Below are 18,467 nucleotides of genomic sequence, written 5' to 3'. Positions count from 1 at the left end.
TAGCATTCACATCGCTGCGTCATTTATGTATCCTGTACTATATTTCACTTTCAATCAGCCTCCAATATAAACAATAACTTTTACTTCTAAAAATATCAGGAAATCGTTTCAGCTGTGACAAAAAAATAATAATAACTCTTCAAAACATTCTATTCCACATATCAAAAAAGATTTCACAAATCACAAACAATGCTTTACAAATTCTTCTATTACAACAATTTAGTCCAGGTGCAAAGGCTTTAGGTCAGCGATTTCCACATCCCTTCCCTGAGGGCCAATGTCCAGAATGTTTTACTGTTTTCCTGCTTCAACACACCTGATTTTAATCAGCAGGTGATTAGCAGGCCTCTGAAGAGCCTGATGAGTTTCTGAACAAGTGAATCAAGTGTGTTGGATTATGGAAACAACTAAAACATGCTGGATACTGACGCCTGGGGAAGGGAGATGGGGATACTAGGTGTTCCTATGTGGCTCAGATGGAAAAAAAAAGGTCCAAATAAATAAATAAAATGCTGAAATCAGTGATTTAACTTTCACAAATCAGATAAAGGGTTCACACATCAGGAACTGTGTTTCAAGGACTCTCCCAGTGGTGGGAAATTAGCTAGTCCAGATTTGATGAGTCCAGGTTGTTTAGCAGATTAAAGATGTCCAGGGAGTGAAACACTGGGTGGAATTGCCTCTAAAACCAGTAATACTTTTGGATTTATTTATCTGTTTTTACTTAATTTTCTACTAACGCTTTGATGCATAATGGTCACTACAGTGGACAGGTATTCAAAATTGTTATTTATTTATTTTTGCTATTAAGCACAGCTGTTGAAGACTTTTTTGCATTTGAGCCCCTCCATTTGGACTTCAGTAAGTCAAGCCAACATATTTCATGTTCAGAATGCACGCTGTCCACTGAGGTGGACATGTAATTAATTATTTGTAAATTAACAAAATATTACAAAAAATATATGTTGAAATTTGTTTCATTCGCACCTAAAACTGAATGAAAAAAATTGTTTAAAAATCATGGTTGAAGATTTCATAATTCATGCATCAAAGGGCTAATATCAACTTCCTATTGAAAAAACATCCATCTCTTGTTGCAAAGTCTTTTTTCTTCTTAACTTTACAACCAAACAGAAACAAAATGTTTTTTTTTTTCAAAAATGCCAACAAATCTTATATAATAGATATTAAGAGAGAAGGCAAAAAGAGATCAGTGACTATAATCTCTGAAAAAAATCAGATCTAAAGTTGGAATTCTGACATTTTTCTCAGAATTTTATAAAGAAAAGGCAATCAAGGATTAAATTAAATAATAGCTGTTCTTTAATGTGCTTTAAAAGGGGTTGTATGTATGTAAAACACAACGCCAGCACCTTGTCTGTTAGAAACTTTTTCGGGCTTTATTATGATGAGCTGTCTAATTACTGGGATCAACATTTTATTTTACAGTGAGACAGCTGGGAACAAGGACTGAGAAAGATCACACAGACTGTCAGAGTCCCCCTGAAAACCTCTAACCCATGAGTAAAAGCCTTCAATCTTTAGGAAACATAGTTTTCTCAGCTCTCTGGGTCTGGTAATGCTTCCTTTTACAGTCCCCTAATTCCTAAGCCCTTACATGGTAATTACATAGTAAGTTAAAGTGTATTATTGTGTAATTAAAGTGTAGTTATTGTGTAAAGCAGTATTTACTGGGAATGATTAATAAAAATAAAAACAAGAATTGAACCAGAGTTACATGATAATAACTGTTTAAGAACTCAGAAACAATACACTTTAACTTACTGTGTAATTACCATGTAAGTACTTAGTAAGTAGGGGACTGTACAAGGAAGCGTTACCCTGTCTTTTCTTTCTGCTTGGTGGTCAGAGCCCAATCTGGGAAAGGTGAGCAGGATTCAAACACTTTGGAGGAGGGGGAGGTTTGCTGCATTTTTGTTGTTGAAATATATATATTGTGTCAACCAAGCACTGTATGCTTTTTGTATTTTACAAGCGTCTTTAAAAAACATGTAGTAAAAATAAACCTTTTGAATTCCTACATTTTAGTGATGCTTCAGCACCCCCAAAAATAGTCTAATGCTGCCCATGTAAAGAATCATAAAAATGACAAATATTACGAAAAGATAGTCAAAAAGTCAAACTTAGAAACTTAAATATTAAAAAAGGCAAATGAAGTTTATTGAATAGTGTAACCACAATAACTTCCATTTATTCATTGGGTAAATCAAAGTTCTTTACAGAAACATGCATTTTTAAAAGGACATGAATAAAATTCTAAATTTAACTCCAGCAAACATGTTTCAGGTCAGGCAAACACGATAAAAATGCTTATTTATTGAGAATAAACTCAGAATTCCAAACCTTATAAAAGTTTATCACTGCAGGGGCCAATTGTTCCATATTAAGATGTGTTAGTCGCTAATGTTGTGAAAAAGGGAAAGATACAGTATCAACAACAAGTGAACTTATTTCTTAAAGTTTACGTTCAAAAGCAAAAGCGTTCCCTCAAACTTATATCAAACAGCTTATTTTATGGATCTGGACCGCTGCTGTTGTGCAGTTATCCTTTTTAAAAGTGGCCTTTTTGAATTTCCAACTCCGTTCTGAACACCAGTTCACATTTCTCCAGGGTGTGACACACAAAATGTGAGCTCCATAACTTCCTGATTGCGGCTGCGGTGACCAGTTTGTGGCGACATCCTGCCTCAGAGCTGCAGCGACTGGGAGAAACTTGCGTGCCACGAATGAGAGACAAAGAGAGGAAAGGTGTAGCATCCTCGCCCCTGCATCCAAAGAGGATGTAAAACATTTTCTTTTTCAGTTGCAACACTACTCTTCTGGCTTCACTGGACACAGTTCACATCAAAATCGTTTGTATTTATAATGATGCAAGTTCCTTTGGAGCGAGCGATGAACTTCCACTTTAACGGTTAGCAGAGGCAAGACACAGGAATGTATCAGATGGGTTCATTATATTCTCTGAAAGTTGAGACATCTGGGCAGGATGGAGGCACTGAAAGTGGTCGTGAGTGTTATCTTGGCCCCCATTTGATATTTGTGAGTCCCTGAAACTGCCGTTTGAGGGCCTGTCTGTCTGACCAGTCCGAGTCCAGGTAGCTGTCATCGTCAGCCTCCTCTAGTTTCTGAAAATAAATGAGAAGAAGGTTAGACTGTATGCTGCAGTCACATAGGACACACCACCTGTCCTCACCTTAAGTTCCTCCTGTCTTCTGTGGTAATGCAGCATCATCTGCTTCTGCTGCTCATCGGTGACCAGAGGCTCTCTCGCTGGCGCCCCCTGTCCTTTCTGAAACAAATAAAAACAATTAGAGAAGTAGTTTAAAGGGGCATTATGGAGGTTTGACATCCAAAACATGTATAGAAATAATACATTTCTTCTTCATACATTCTCCTGCAATGCCCTGGTCCTGTAGAATGAGCCCTGGCATTTTTACTGTGATTGCCTGTTTTTCTGTAAAATCACAGAAAAAGAGAGCTGCTCGGGTCGAGCAGGCTGCTTCATGCGCGTTCACGCTCAGGCATAGCCCGTAGCATTTGCTCTCAGTAGCTTTAGCAGCAGAGAGAGAGGCAGTGCCACTTTGTCGCTGTTCCTAACGCCTAGTGACAAACCTTGCAACATGTCTGAGGACCCTTAGCTACTTTCTGTAGAACTTTCTTCTAGATATTTCCTGCAGATTAACAACAAAATAGCCATTGAACAATTCTTTGGTTTGACGTTGTTTCAGCTGTCATCAAGGACATAAATGTTACAGATACAAGAGATGTCTTTGGCGCTTTAGCTCACCTAGTAAGACGTCGGACTTTCATGCAGAAGACCCGGGTTCGATTCTGGATGTGAACATAGTTTATATAGTTTCTTTTTTACATTAATGATATATTTTTTTACAGTAAGAAGCCCAAATTTTTATTTGAGACTCGCCGAACGACATTGAATTCACAGATAAAAAAGATGTGCGTTCAACTTTCATTTTGGAACAATTTTTCAAGCAAGGGAAAGGAATGAACTGAGCATGCAGGAGGACTGACCCATCATAAACCTTTGTCGGCTGTGCTGAAGAGAAAGGTACAGAACCAAATTATTTAATTATTTAGCTGCGTGTTCTCCTGTCCTCTGTCCTCTGGGCCACACACACACACACACACACACACACACACACACACACACACACACACACACACACACACACGCACGCACGCACGCACGCACGCACGCACGCACGCACACACACACACACACACACACACACACACACACACACACGGGACTGTCTCAGCTGTTATTTTCGTTAAGGAGTGTGCACGTACAGCATGCGCGCCTCGTGCACGAGCCTACTATTGAAGCTGCTGTTACGCTTTTGGCCTGAGGGGGCAATTGCGAGCATAAAAATTCAAAAGTCCGTAATGTCCCTTTAAAAGAAATAATAGTTAAAGTTGTAAGCAAGCTCTTACTTTTTGAATTTTGACCACCAGTTTTGTCTTTTCATTCTTGCCGATGTAGTCCTGCAGCTTTTTCCCTCTCTGCATCTCTTTACCAGCCCACCACAGCTGGCATTCATGCTCAGGGATAACCTGGAGGGATGCCTGGAGAGCAATTTGAAGTCAGTGATAGAACTGACAGAGCAGAAAACTTTTAAAAAATCATCTTTCAAAGAATACCACGACATAAAAAAAACTGCTGAAAGCTCGGTCATTAAAGCAACTCTTGAAACAGAACCTACTGTCTCACCTGTGTCCCTGAAAGATCGGTCTGGTTGTCAAACTCCATCTTTATAGGGTCATGAGGGGGAAGTCCCATGGGGTACACAATCATGACTGCACCTCTTAGCTGATCTAGAGCTTCTGTTATCATCTCCATGGTGACGCAGACATTAGCTTGAGCTTGTTTCTGCAAGATCAGGAAAACCAAACATTTGATCGCCGGTGATAGACAAAATTAGAGGTGATCATACTAACACTCACTTTGGAGACGAGCGCTTTTGCCTCCTCCACCGTCTTCATCAACACCACTTTCATTTTATCATTAGGGGCTTATAAAAGGGAAAAATTTTAAATAGAAAAAAATCATCAATGTCAACTAAATAACAATAGTTAAAGCAAAAAATGATTAATATGTAATATGTACCATGTCCATTCCTCTTTCCAACGTCATCCTTCCTAAACACAGGCCCTCCACTAGGGATGCACCTCTCTTCCCATTCATCCGTCAGCTTCAGCTCCACAATCTGCTCCTCCGTCAGCCCCTGCATGTTGGGAGGCAGCGTGATGCCATGGTCGGCCAGCTCCAAGATCTCTAAACACACACACATGATCAAGTCTGATTAAACAGATTATCTAAGCTCGTGGAAACATTTCGAGTGAAATACCAGAACAAGTTATGAGTGTACGTGTTCAGTTTTCACCTGAACAGATCCGGTCCACCTGAAGCCTCCCGTTATAGATGGCTGTGATCTGTCGGATCACCGTCTCCAGAAGCTCGTCGGCGGTAGTGTCGAACAGGAACTGGCTCTCGTCTCCGCGCTTCACGTGCAGCTGCACCATCTTTTCCACGGATTTACCTCCTGAAAGAGAGACGTTTAGGAACAGAAACGTGCTTCTAAACAAACCCGTCCGGTTGAGAGGTGGAGTGAGTCCCGAGTCCTGGAATAAACTGAGTAACCATGGCAACAGAAGCTTCTTGTAAAGAGAGAGCGTTAGCTTTTAGCTTCAGGAATGGCTTCCTGTTATACAGTGGCCTGTATACGGTGAAGGTGATTATTACCTACGCGATGAAACGACAAGAAATATCCTTTCGCCACTCGGGTTTTAATTTAAAACGAGTTTTATACCGCTAGGAAAATGAGACTTCTTCTACAAAAAATAAAATAAAATATAAAATGTGTTTCTACTTCTACAAAATTTTCAGTGACGGCTCTCAATATGTTAGAAACCACACTGCCATCTACAGGTGAAGAGCGGTAATACAATAGTACGTCCATTAAGTTTGCCTGCTTATTCTCAAATGACTTTTTATGGGATTTAATATTTATTTAGAGTTTAAAATCCATTCATTTATCAGTCAAAAGTATTTAAAAATAGTTATACATTGTTTATAGTCCAGACCTAAATTAACGTAATACATTTTTTTTTTTTTTTTTTTTTGCATTTATTTGGGGCACATTATAACATAAGGTAATAACAAATAATAACGGAACGATAAAATTATACAAAAATATTAAAATTGTTTTTGAAACATTAAATATTTTTGCTCTGATAATTTTAGATGGTGCTTTAAAAAGATTCAGGGACCAAATTGTTCCCCAAAATGAAGTTGATCCGTTAGTCAAAAAGACTGGTGGATAATTTAGATTTTGGTGTAGTTTTATTTTAACTTATTTCCGTGAACATATTTTATTCTGTTTTACATGTTAGGTTGCTCTTATTTAGGATACCAATTTTTTCATGAAAAATAAAAAAATAACTTTTAATATAAAATCTAACATGTTTCTACCCCCCAAAAAGTTTTTGATTTGTAATTTGTATAAGTTTGGGTATTTTGCTTGTCTGCAGGACAAGTCTTTGTCAGTTTAAATGTCTAGATCCAGCATAAACTGTACTTATTCAGGATTATCTGATGCGGTTGAGGAAACCTACTGTAGCGTCATGAATGGCCTCTAATTTGTGACAAAGGTCACATTTTCCCAGCTGGGTCAAGCTGGGTCGAACTGTAACTTTGCCCCACAGATTAACCTGCCAGGAGCCATGATGTCTGCTGAAACACCATCTTTATCTGCTGCTGTTCAATTCCAAGATGAAGGACACTTCAAGATTTCACAATAATAATTTTAATAAACTCTTTGACTTTATTACGGTTTATTACAATCATCATAATAACCATCTTGGTTCAGTATAAATGTATTTTAATTACTGAAATGACTTATGTTTTGGGTTACAATAACGATCAAGTAATGTGTGTTCAGTAAACCAGAAGGTCATTTTGCACGTTTAACCACCTCATGCAGAAGGGTATCCAGGGTAAAAGTTAAAACACCTCACATGACAACAAGCTTTCTGACGCTGAGAGGGCGTGTTCTGAGGGTTTTGTTAAAACCAAATCCTGCAGCTGTAAGTTCAGTTCTTGAACCATACCAGGAGATGAGGGACGGCCGCCCAAGTCTCTACTAAGCATTCTGTCACGCCGATAGTCTTGCTTCTAATAAACGCAATTGTAACCAGCCGACGTAAAACTCCTTCAGAGTTATTGATTTTGAGACGCAAATAGTTCCACCAATCGTCTGACCCACGGAGACATCTCGGACCGATTTGGTCGCACCAAGGTCCTTCTACCAACCTCGTGCCCGGAGGACATCATCTCCACCTGACATCTCGGATCCAGAAGAGGGTCTCCTGAACTGGGTGAGGTAGACGCTTTTGACAAATGGCGTCTGTATGCTGTTCTCTCTAAGAAACGACTCAGTTAGCTGCAAAACCAACTTTTCACCCAAAACGCTTCTCTCGCTGAAAAAAACCTTCTGATTCATTCACGCATCCAAAACCTCGCATTTCATTTTAGTTTCCATTCAGTCACAGGTTTGCTTTTTAAAACAAGTTTTAATATCAAAGCTGTTAAAATTTGTCATTTCTAAATTGTCATTTTTAAAAGTGTTAGTAATAAATTCTTAACTTTGAAAACCTGACCCTTCTTTGAAATGAAACACAGAATGGTGTGTATATTTTTGGTTATTGAATAAGCAAAAATTCCTAACTTCTGGTTCAATAAATAATCTTTTGCTATTAAATTTAATTATCTTAAATTAAGAATTAATATTTGGATTAAAAATAGACCAAGCACGTGTACACACACAGGTGCTCACATGGTGCTCTCATAAGTATGGACTTGGGCACATTCAACACAGGTCGTAAGGCTGTGGTGGGCACTTAATGCACTGTGATTTATTATCGTGATTGTTCAGTAAAACAATGTTGATTTTACATTTCTTCATCAAATTGACGCAGTGATAGCTTGCTCCTGTTGTATTGTTGTGTATCCCTGTTCCCCCCTTTTGTCTCTTCCTTTCTCTTTCACCTCTGTCTCCGTGTCTGGTCGGAATTACAAGCATTCAAAAAACAAAGTTTTAAGAATCAGGCGTGATATTAAAAGCAGACACTTTGATGCTCCACCTGAAAGTAAATCTGTAAGGCTTGTTACCAGCATTCAGATATTAATTCTCTTTGCTTCACAGCCAGACAGGACACGGGGATAAATAAATAATACAAACACTCATGTTAACATATTTATTTTTGCATACATACTACACAAACTACTTCATACATAAATGTGCCATCTGCTGAGCACATTAACTATGGAACATTAGAAATTATTGTAGATTACAGCATCATGTACTCACTTTAATACATACAGAATGTTTCACAACACAGACTCTTATTGATTATGAATTATAGCCTTGAAAGGGACACCGACCTCACAAAGGAAGCAATTTATTTAAAAATAATAATAAACTGAATCAAACCTGAGAAAAAGCAAACTTGAATTTAAACTTACATGACACAAAGCGCTGGTTGGGAACATACGGTTGATACGGCATCTACTGTACACGTCAGAACAACACAACAATTGCATTTTAAAGAGAAGACGAGAGAAAATGCAGTCCGATGTGCTCATTTTGATCATTGTACACATGTGTAAAGAAGGAAGAAGCAGATGCATTTTTAGATTTAATGTGCTACTTTTCAGGAAATCTTTGCTTTTTAATGGAGACTTGGGGGTATTTGTCACATTTACTCTCGTCTGGCCAGCAGTGGTTAACCCTTTCATGCATTAATTATGAAATCTTCAACCATGATTTTTTTAACCATTTCTTTCATTCACCTTTAGGTATGAATGAAACAAATTTCAACAAAATGTATTTTAAACATTTAATTTACAAATAGTTTGTTACATGTCCACCTCAGTGGACAGCGTGCATTCTGCACATGAAGTATGTTGGCTTGACGGTGTTCCAATTTGGGGGGGGGGGGGGGGTTCAAATGCAATAAAGTCTTCAACAGCTGTGCTTAATAGCAAAAAACAAACATAACAAACAAAAGTAAATAAATCAACACATTTGAGTAGCTGTCAACTGTAGTGACCATTATGCATGAAAGGATTAATAAGAAAAGTGGGACAAAATATTGACACCCTTATGGAAGACAATTGGTGCCACTGAAAATACAAAAACCCTAAGAAAACTAATTCTAACTTTAATCTCAGAAATTTGACTTTTTAACTTCTGAGAATAAAGTCAGATTTTTTTTTCGGTTGCACTAATCCCCTTCCATATGCCTTAAAGCTTAAATCTGAAGCTCAGAAACAAACACCAAATGTCTGCACCATATCTGATAATTTCATCTCCATGAATAGAAATGAGTAATTCATTAAAAGACAGAAGGGATGTCAAAAGAGAAAAAGGATGTTTGCTTCTCAAGTTCATGGAGAAGTGATGATTGGCTGCTGTTAGCTCGGAGAAGATAAAACGAAGACTTCCTTCAGGCTGAACACACCTCAAACACAGCACGGCACTTCTCACCACAGTAACAATAACAGATCATTTAGATTAACTGTTACTAGAAATAAAAAAGTATTGTTTTCCTTGAAAGTCAAAGTTCAAAAATAAATAAAAAGAGCCATCTTTTTTGCAAATCCATCAAATCACTGCTGTACATTTGAGCGCGCGCGCGCGCGCGCACACACACACACACACACACACACACACACACACACACACACACACACACACACACACACACACACACACAAGCACGCAGGAATGGAACACTAGAGAGGAAGAGAACTCACTTGTTCGAGTACAAACGGTGTTTCAGTGCAAACATCTGGAATTTCAAAGAAAAAGAAGTTTAAAATAAAACACACTTTATTTTGGATTTAGAGCTTTTGGGGGTAATAGTACCAGCTCACAGACAAATAATGCTGACTGAAAACCGAGAACAAACATTTTATTATTAAATGAACGAGGCGGTGTTACAGTTTCAGTCCCGCGGCGGTGCCATCGCCTTGCGCCGCTTCGTTTCGCACCAGAACGCCAAAAGAGGCTAAACTGTGCAAAGTAAACTACATTCATAAAGAAAAGCACGTAAACAACGTGTAAAAGAGCACAAATGCTGCAGAAAGCAGCAGATTTAGGGGCCAAACAGAAGCTGTGACTCTCAAATGTAAACTCGAGAGAACTCCAGATCGGTCAAATGGATGAAGTAACGGCAAAGCCACACGGGTCTACTCCAACGGCAAACACAGCACAGGTGAACATATAGATTGTTTATATTTATACTTTATAGAACAACACGTTTGCTGCTGTAAATCAACAAATGTTAATATATCGTGTTTTTATTTATTAGTCGTTCCTGTTTTTGAAGGGAAGGGAGTATACTTCTTAAATACTGTCTTTTGTACACACACACACACATATTTATTATAGATCTATACATATACGGATATGCCCCTCGTGCATGAGGGGGTGATATTATCTGTCTGTCGACTCCCGGGGAAAGAAGTTGTCGTTAGCATTGCTCTCCGTGGGGTTTGGGTCCCTGGTTGCAGTTCGGGTTGGGACGGGAGGGGGCAGGGCGGAGAAAACCGCAGAGGGAGCAAATAACCAGTCGGGCTCCAAGGCGAACACGGCGCAGGATGGTTGAGTTTGGGACACGACGGGAGTGGAGGGAAAGACGGGGTTTTGTTGTGTTTTGGTCAGAGGTTTCAGGTTCGAATCGTCGTCAAACGTGACCCACGGCCTCGTCGATGAGGGGGGTGGCTGGCTGCGAGGTGGGAAAGTGGGAGGGAGAGAGGAAGGTGGAGCGAGGGGGAAAGCAAGGGCAGGGGGAGAGGGTTCGAACGGGAATGTGGTTTTATTAGGCTGGGGGGTTGGAGCAGGGATGGGGGTGAGTGGCTGACGTAGGGAAAGCTGGGTTCTCGGAGGGTCAGCTGTTGGGGTCTGATGCTGGAGGGAGAAGTCCGGAGTGAGCGAGCGGCGCTGCTGCTGCTGCACCAGAGAGCCCGTGAAGGGGTTGGTGCTGCTGGGTCGCACAGGGAGCGGCTCAGACAGGAAGCTGCTGGGGGAAGCGCGCAGCATCTCCTGGGAGCGACTTCGAGACGGGGCAGGAGGAGGCAGGAGCAGAGGTGACGGGGAGGACAGCGAAGACGTATCCAGGAGCTGCAGGTCGGACAAGGTAGAGGACTGGATGGGGATGGATGCAGGGAGGGTGCAGGAGGAAAATGCAGATGGAGGCATGGAGGGTGGAGGACGCAGAGAGGATCCTCGGTTCAGCGACTGGGTGGTGTGGCGTGAGGATGAGGAGGAAAGGAATTCAGATGTGAGAGCGTCGAAGGGGTCGGGCCTCTGTTGTGCTTCTTTCTGAAATCCATTCAGTCCGTTTGTCTGAGGAAAGAAAAATTAAATGGTTATTTAAGAACACTGATGACAGGTGGACGTTACCCGGTGAGCTGATGGAGTCAAAATAAGGATTTGCTCCCTAACAGAATTCTTCTGTTTTTTATTTGTATGTCTTCCTTAAATGTTTCAGATCTGCAAACAAATTAAAATATTAGACAAAGATAATCTAAATAAAGATTAAAATGCAGATTTCTAATAATTTTTATTTAACAGAATAAAATAGGCTTTACTGATCCCACAGTGGAATAATTCACTTGTTACCGCAGAACTGGTTCACTGAGAAACCACGTTTTTCTTCCCGGATTATAATTGGTCACTGAGTTTTTCATGCAGGCTTAACATGAAAATAGTCTCCTACACCTGTCTCCTGCATTAGCTTCTGATAGAAAATGGACGGTGACACTCAAGGATTTGAAAAGCCTGATAGATCTACGTCACACTGTCACTTATCGTTCATTGACTCACTCATTTTGACTTGGGATGGAGAAGGCTGTTGTTGTTTTAACATCTGGAAACAGTAAAGAACGCCTCGACTGGTAGAAGCTAACTGTTAGCATTAGCAACTCCACCACACAGCAGAACTCCTTCAGGCTTGTGTTATTTGTGGAGATAAAACATCAACGTTGCAGAGCAGATGAAGTTAGCGGTAGAGTTGCATTGCTGTTAACCAGTTATAGGTGAGATGTCCAAATAATCAGGAAATAAGTCTGAAGCTACGATCGACCTTTAACAGTTGCACCAGAGCTTTGTTTCCCCAGAAAACGACTAACAAGGCATTTATTCCTAATAGACCACTGCAAATGTATTAAAATATGAAAGCTGACCTTTAACAGAAAGAAATGCTTTCCAGACCAACCTAGTCCCATGTGGGAAGTACCCGAGCCCTTCAGTAAATCATCATCTCAAAAAGCAACAGATCACACCGTGTTCTTAAAAAAATAATGAACAAAAAAACCCAGCACCTGATTCAGGCTAGCCTTTTTGTGGTTCCACATAAAGAAAAGGACCTCCAGGGCTAAAATGAAAACAGCAAGGCCAGTTTCATGCTTAAAATATCTTCATCAAAACTTTTGGGGAAATTTTCTTTGGGCCGATGAGACAAAAGTTTTTGGAAGGTGTGTATCCTAGTACAGCTGGAGTGACAAGCATAAAAAAGAACAGCCAAACACGGTGGTAGTGGTGTGATGATCTGGAGTGAATTTTGACCAGTTTTCTGTTTTTAGGCAGAAAACCCTGAAGGAGAAAGTCAGGCCTTAAACAGGTCATTCCTCCAATAATTCTGCAAAGAGGGGGACAGAAATCCTCCACATGAGAGACTCGTTACCAGTTATTATCACAAAAGCTAACGGTTATAAACCATCATCCCAAAGGTGCATTTTGTATTACCTCAGATTATCTCTGTCTGATACTGGAAGTTGTTTGCTGATCTGAGATGTTTAAGTGTGACAAAAAATAAAATAAATGAAAAACAGAAGAACTCTGAAAAAGGCCAAAAACTTTATCACAGGAGACAAAAATGTTAAAGATACCCTTTAAAACCTTTTTGTAAACAAAAATGTCAAAAGATTTTTTGACACTGGACAACTGACACAAATGGTAACTAGTTCATTCAAGCAGTTTCTTATTTTAAATCTCTAAATTGATCTTTTGGTCGTACTCTTTAGTTACAAATAAAGTTATTGAACTTTGAATTTGACCTTTTGCACATCCTAAGGGTACCTTTAATGTGGCAGATTTAAAACAATGATTTATGTGTCACAGTGAACAGAATAAACAAAAACATAACAGATTTGGCAAAAATTATAGCATAAAGCACAGATTTCATATGAGCTCACTCTAATCCTCTAACACAGAAGCCACGTTTACATGCGCACATTTAATCAGATTGAATGCCCAATCAGATCGAAAATTCTGCATGTAAACATGTCAATCGGAATATTCTGATCCGATTCGGCCCGATCGGATTGAAATTTCAATCCGACTGAGAGGTGGTTTATTCCGTTCTTCATTCCGATTGACGTGCATGTACACAGCCATTCGGATTGTTGGGGTAAAATAATGCCCACTGCGCATGTGTGCAACAGCGAGCGGGCCTCTCCGCTGTCATTTGGACTGCCTGACTTCAAAAATGACGGCGTAATTAATGCGCGGCGGCTTTTAAATCCGACGACAAGCCGTCCCTGTTTCAGTAATATTTAATTCAGAACTTGCATTTTGTGGAAGTAAAATAAAAATCTGATTATTGCACAAATCATTCGACAAACATGTTCCAATCTGTACTGGAAATACGCAGGTTTATCGCAGGGGTTGCAGCGCAAGGAACCTCGTTTCTGTCAGCTTTGAACGCAGCAGCTTCTGCAGCAGGTGATGGAGGCGCGCTTGTAAAGAATACAGGATAATCTGGGTTTTACAGACCTGATTGGAGGCTGATGTTGGGTAGGAAAACGTCCTCGGTTAAATACTCTGGACGACAGTAAAGTCCGTGTTAGAAGCACGTAAACGCAGATGACCTGAGATGCGGTTCGTGAATGATGAACACAGGCTTCTAAAACTTTCTGAACATCTTCTGTTATTTTGTTTGAACAGATTTTTCTCAACAGTTTCAGCTGATTGTCACATGTTATTAATAATAAGCCACAACAGAGCTCAGTAATAAAACATGAGTCTAAACCCCCCCCCCCCCCCCCCCCCCCCGCTCTGTGCCGCAGCGCAACAGCACAGCTGTCACTTCAGACCCGCGGACCAGCTGATCGAGAGGCAGAGACATAACCCTCCCTTATTTTAATCAACAATAAAATGCAGCAAAGCATATATCTGCAGTTGCTCACTGAAGAAAACGTAACTTCTATGAGCTAAATAAAAATATTAAATAGAATAAATGGATCTGGAAAGCAGGAAGAATAGTTATTTCAGTTTTTACATTTTTCATGTCGTTTCATGGCGTTTGTTTACAATTTTTCTTTCGGGAAAGGCAACTCTGCGCATGCTCAACCTATTTAATCGGATTAAATGCTTGGTGCATATGTACGCACGGCATGATCGGATCATTTCAGTTCGTGTCCATGTGAACAGAGATTCGGAAATTCCGATCAACCAGGATTTCAATCGGATTGAGGAAATTTGGCTCATGTAAACGCAGCTGTTGAGAGCATATGATGGGTCAAGTGAAGGGAAATGGTAACAATCTTTATTTTCCAAAAAGAGAAACATGTAAAAGGTCTGACGGTGGACTAAAACAGAGGGGTGTTAGAGCAGGGAACTGCTGTGCTATGGAGGATGAGACAAAAAGCTGGTTTAATGTAGTGTACCTTTTCACCCAGATGGTTTCTCCAGCTTGTGAGAAAGAGACAAATGCATCAGAGACAAAAGCAGGAAGAACGACATAGACGACTAAACTACCCTAACATGAGTCAAAGAAGAGAAGATTTTCTCTGCAACACCTCCTGCTAGAAGACATGACTAAATTGTCAGACAAAGTGTTGCTAATATTGTGTTATCACAGAAACTCCAAGTTGGCACCGACCTGTGCAGCTGGGGCCGTTTCAGACTTGGCGGCGTCGGGTTGGAGAGTGTGAGACGAGCGGGAACGAGGTGGAGGTTTAGGAGAGGGTAGGCTCTGCTGAGGCCCAGCAGGGGGGACGGTGGGAGCAGCTGCAGCAGGCAGAGTCGATGCCGGTGGTGTGGAGGCCTGCTGCGGCTGCAGAGGAGCCAGGAGCGTGGGCTGCATTGGTGGTGGGAGCTGAGGGTAAGCGGAAGGTGGAGCTGGCTGAGGCTGGACCTGGGGATTCACTGCAGGAGGGGGTCCAGATGGTGGGGGGCCTGAGAGGAGAAACAGAACAAATGACGATGTTTAAAGGTGACAAACTATAAACATAGCCTCTTTAAGACAAAAGGCCCACTTCCACTATCAGAACTTTCAGGTCATTTTACCAGACTTTCATGGCATGCGTGTGCAACCATTTTACCAGGCCGGCCCAAAAGGACCAATTATCCGGGTCGTTTCAGGAACAAACAAAGTACATGAACTAAGGTAAGGTCTGCTACAGCCGCTGGGCGGGACTTGTGGTTAACTCATGCTGATTGGTTGTAACTCAGTAGGAAATGACATCAGCAGACTTCTCCAAACAAGCTGCATTTGTAAAACTGCAAGAGTTGCTACTGAAGCGAATTAGAACAAGAATAAACGTAAGCAACGCTCACACTGCTTTGAAATCTGAGTTTCTAAACTCCCAACGCTGAAAAAAACAACAGAGACCCCCCCAACAATGTCATAATTCATGCCACTTTTAACATCGCACAGCTGTTCTCCCCGTTCCCTCCAAGGCGTACTTTAATAGAATAAACCTTTAATAATATTAATGTCTGTGGACACCTTTTGGCACTGATCAGAGACACCACTCACTGTCAAAGCAGTGGTGATACGCCAGGGGCGCAGATAGGATTTTCAAACTGGGGGGGACAAAGTTCCAATGTACCCTCCCGCAAACGCATACACACACACGCACGCACGTTAGAGATGAGGAAAATAATTAAATAATCGAGGCATCAAGATGCGGACATAAACGATTCTGCATCGTAGAAGACTCAATCTTCCTCTCAGCAGTGGATGAGTTGGAAGTTAAATCAGTTGCTGATAAATGTAACAACAAAGTCTCCACTGATTGTGACGGTATTGATATGGTGTTGGTTAAAAGAGTTATTGATGGTATTCTAAAACCATTAACTTACAGTGGGGCAAAAAAGTATTTAGTCAGCCACCGATTGTGCAAGTTCTCCCACTTAAAATGATGACAGAGGTCAGTAATTTTCATCATAGGTACACTTCAACTGTGAGAGACAGAATGTGAAAAAAGATCCATGAATTCACATGGCAGGATTTTTAAAGAATTTATTTGTAAATCAGGGTGGAAAATAAGTATTTGGTCAATAACAAAAATTCAACTCAATACTTTGTAACATAACCTTTGTTGGCAATAACAGAGGTCAAATGATTACTATAGGTCTTTACCAGGTTTGCACACACAGTAGCTGGTATTTTGGCCCATTCCTCCATGCAGATCTTCTCGAGAGCAGTGATGTTTTGGGGCTGTCTCCAAGCAACACAGACTTTCAACTCCCTCCACAGATTTTCTATGGGGTTGAGGTCTGGAGACTGGCTAGGCCACTCCAGGACTTTCGAATGCTTCTTACGGAGCCACTCCTTTGTTGCCCGGGCGGTGTGTTTGGGATCGTTGTCGTGTTGGAAGACCCAGCCACGTTTCATCTTCAAAGCTCTCACTGATGGAAGGAGGTTTTGGCTCAGAATCTCACGATACATGGCCCCATTCATTCTGTCCTTAACACGGATCAGTCGTCCCGTCCCCTTAGCAGAAAAACAGCCCCAAAGCACGATGTTCCCACCCCATGCTTCACAGTAGGTATGGTGTTCTTGGGATGCAACTCAGTATTCTTCTTCCTCCAAACACGACGAGTTGAGTTTATACCAAAAAGTTCTACTTTGGTTTCATCTGACCACATGACATTCTCCCAATCCTCTGCTGTATCATCCATGTGCTCTCTGGCAAACTTCAGACCTGGACATGCACTGGCTTCAGCAGTGGAACACGTCTGGCACTGCAGGATTTGATTCCCTGCCGTTGTAGTGTGTTACTGATGGTGACCTTTGTTACTGTGGTCCCAGCTCTCTGCAGGTCATTCACCAGGTCCCCCCGCGTGGTTCTGGGATTCTTGCTCACCGTTCTCATGATCATTTTGACCCCACGGGATGAGATCTTGCGTGGAGCCCCAGATCGAGGGAGATTATCAGTGGTCTCGTCTCTCTTCCATTTTCTGATAATTGCTCCCACAGTTGATTTTTTCACACCAAGCCGCTTGCCTATTGTAGATTCACTCTTCCCAGCCTGGTGCAGGTCTACAATTCTTTTTCTGGTGTCCTTCGAAAGTTCTTTGGTCTTGGCCATAGTGGAGTTTGGAGTCTGACTGTTTGAGGCTGTGGACAGGTGTCTTTTATACAGATAATGTGTTCAAACAGGTGCCATTAATACAGGTAACGAGTGGAGGACAGAAAAGCTTCTTAAAGAAGACGTTACAGGTCTGTGAGAGCCAGAGATTTTCCTTGTTTGAAGTGACCAAATACTTACTTTCCACCCTGATTTACAAATAAATTCTTTAAAAATCCTGCCATGTGAATTCATGGATTTTTTTTCACATTCTGTCTCTCACAGTTGAAGTGTACCTATGATGTAAATTACTGACCTCTGTCATCATGTTAAGTGAGAGAACTTGCACAATCGGTGGATGACTAAATACTTTTTTGCCTCACTGTAGCTGGTTAGTGAAGGAGATCCACCGGCTGGGTATTTTAATCCTAATCCAGCCCACAGCCTTCTGCTGGAGATATTATCAGAAAGAATAAAACACACATCTTAAATATTATTGGAAGTGTAGAATTTGTTTTATCTTTTATCATTTTCTGCATCAAACAGAACTTGATTCATTCTCCAACATTTCAGAAATGAAGCACTGGGTTCAAATAAAAAAACAAACTAAGTCAAACATTTCATTTGGTGTTATTTCTGACACCCTTCAAATGTGGCATAAATATTTGACTCTAGAGCTGCTCAGAGACATTAAACACTCATATATGAACCCAATATGTATTTATTATTACATTATGTGTCCTGCAGGTTTTCAGTATTTTTTTTTAGATTTTGTGAGTTTTTGCAAAGCGTGTTTTTCTCAGCGTGAGGTGTGGCTGTTGAACGAGGAAACAGATTGTTTTACTTTGTTAAATCTTAAATGTTTAAAATGTTTTGTCCTAACCTGTTGTGAATGGAGAGCTTTTGAGGGATGGCAGGTTGTGTCAATGACGTTTTTGATATAAAAATAAAAATAGAAAGCAATTATCTGACATCTTCTATTTATCGATGAAAACAGATCAATATGAAATAATCGCGATGCATCGGGATATCGAATCGAATAGAATCGTTGACCCAATAATCG

At 40.7% G+C, this 18,467-nt stretch overlaps 2 protein-coding genes across 17 annotated transcripts in view; both read right to left on the bottom strand.

Annotated features, from left to right (window-relative positions):
* Nucleotides 1-2,803: 2,803 nt before the first annotated feature.
* Nucleotides 2,804-5,922, bottom strand: cfap298 (cilia and flagella associated protein 298). 3 transcript variants are annotated; one of them, XM_015961652.3, is made up of 8 exons: nucleotides 5,783-5,922; nucleotides 5,424-5,582; nucleotides 5,147-5,314; nucleotides 4,984-5,051; nucleotides 4,751-4,909; nucleotides 4,474-4,605; nucleotides 3,215-3,310; nucleotides 2,804-3,146 (listed from the first exon to the last, which is right to left on the bottom strand). In XM_015961652.3, the coding sequence occupies exons 2-8, from the start codon at nucleotides 5,560-5,562 to the stop codon at nucleotides 3,036-3,038; spliced, it is 873 nt and encodes a 290-aa protein (XP_015817138.3). In that variant the 5' UTR covers nucleotides 5,563-5,582; nucleotides 5,783-5,922; the 3' UTR covers nucleotides 2,804-3,035. The 3 variants fall into 3 exon arrangements, with proteins under 3 accessions (XP_015817138.3, XP_015817139.3, XP_054586838.2); XM_015961653.3 differs by having other exon boundaries at nucleotides 5,787-5,909; XM_054730863.2 differs by having other exon boundaries at nucleotides 5,424-5,795.
* Nucleotides 5,923-10,341: 4,419 nt separating this feature from the next.
* The window catches only part of synj1 (synaptojanin 1), a 43,879-nt gene continuing 35,753 nt past the window's right edge, over nucleotides 10,342-18,467 (bottom strand). For 13 of the 14 annotated variants that reach the window (XM_070555884.1, XM_070555894.1, XM_070555893.1 and 10 more), the window contains 2 exons: nucleotides 14,989-15,284; nucleotides 10,342-11,450 (listed from right to left, as the gene is read on the bottom strand). In XM_070555884.1, coding sequence (XP_070411985.1) covers nucleotides 10,539-11,450; nucleotides 14,989-15,284 — 1,208 coding nt within the window. In that variant the 3' untranslated portion in view covers nucleotides 10,342-10,538. Of the gene's footprint in view, nucleotides 11,451-14,773; nucleotides 14,799-14,988; nucleotides 15,285-18,467 lie in introns of all 14 variants that reach the window. The other variant, XM_070555898.1, reaches the window with a different exon arrangement.

The sequence above is a fragment of the Nothobranchius furzeri genome, chromosome 10, assembly GCF_043380555.1.
Source record: "Nothobranchius furzeri strain GRZ-AD chromosome 10, NfurGRZ-RIMD1, whole genome shotgun sequence".
In the NCBI taxonomy this organism is placed as follows: domain Eukaryota; kingdom Metazoa; phylum Chordata; class Actinopteri; order Cyprinodontiformes; family Nothobranchiidae; genus Nothobranchius; species Nothobranchius furzeri.
Note: the sequence above shows the minus strand (reverse complement) of the source record. Positions and strands in the feature narration are given on the sequence as shown.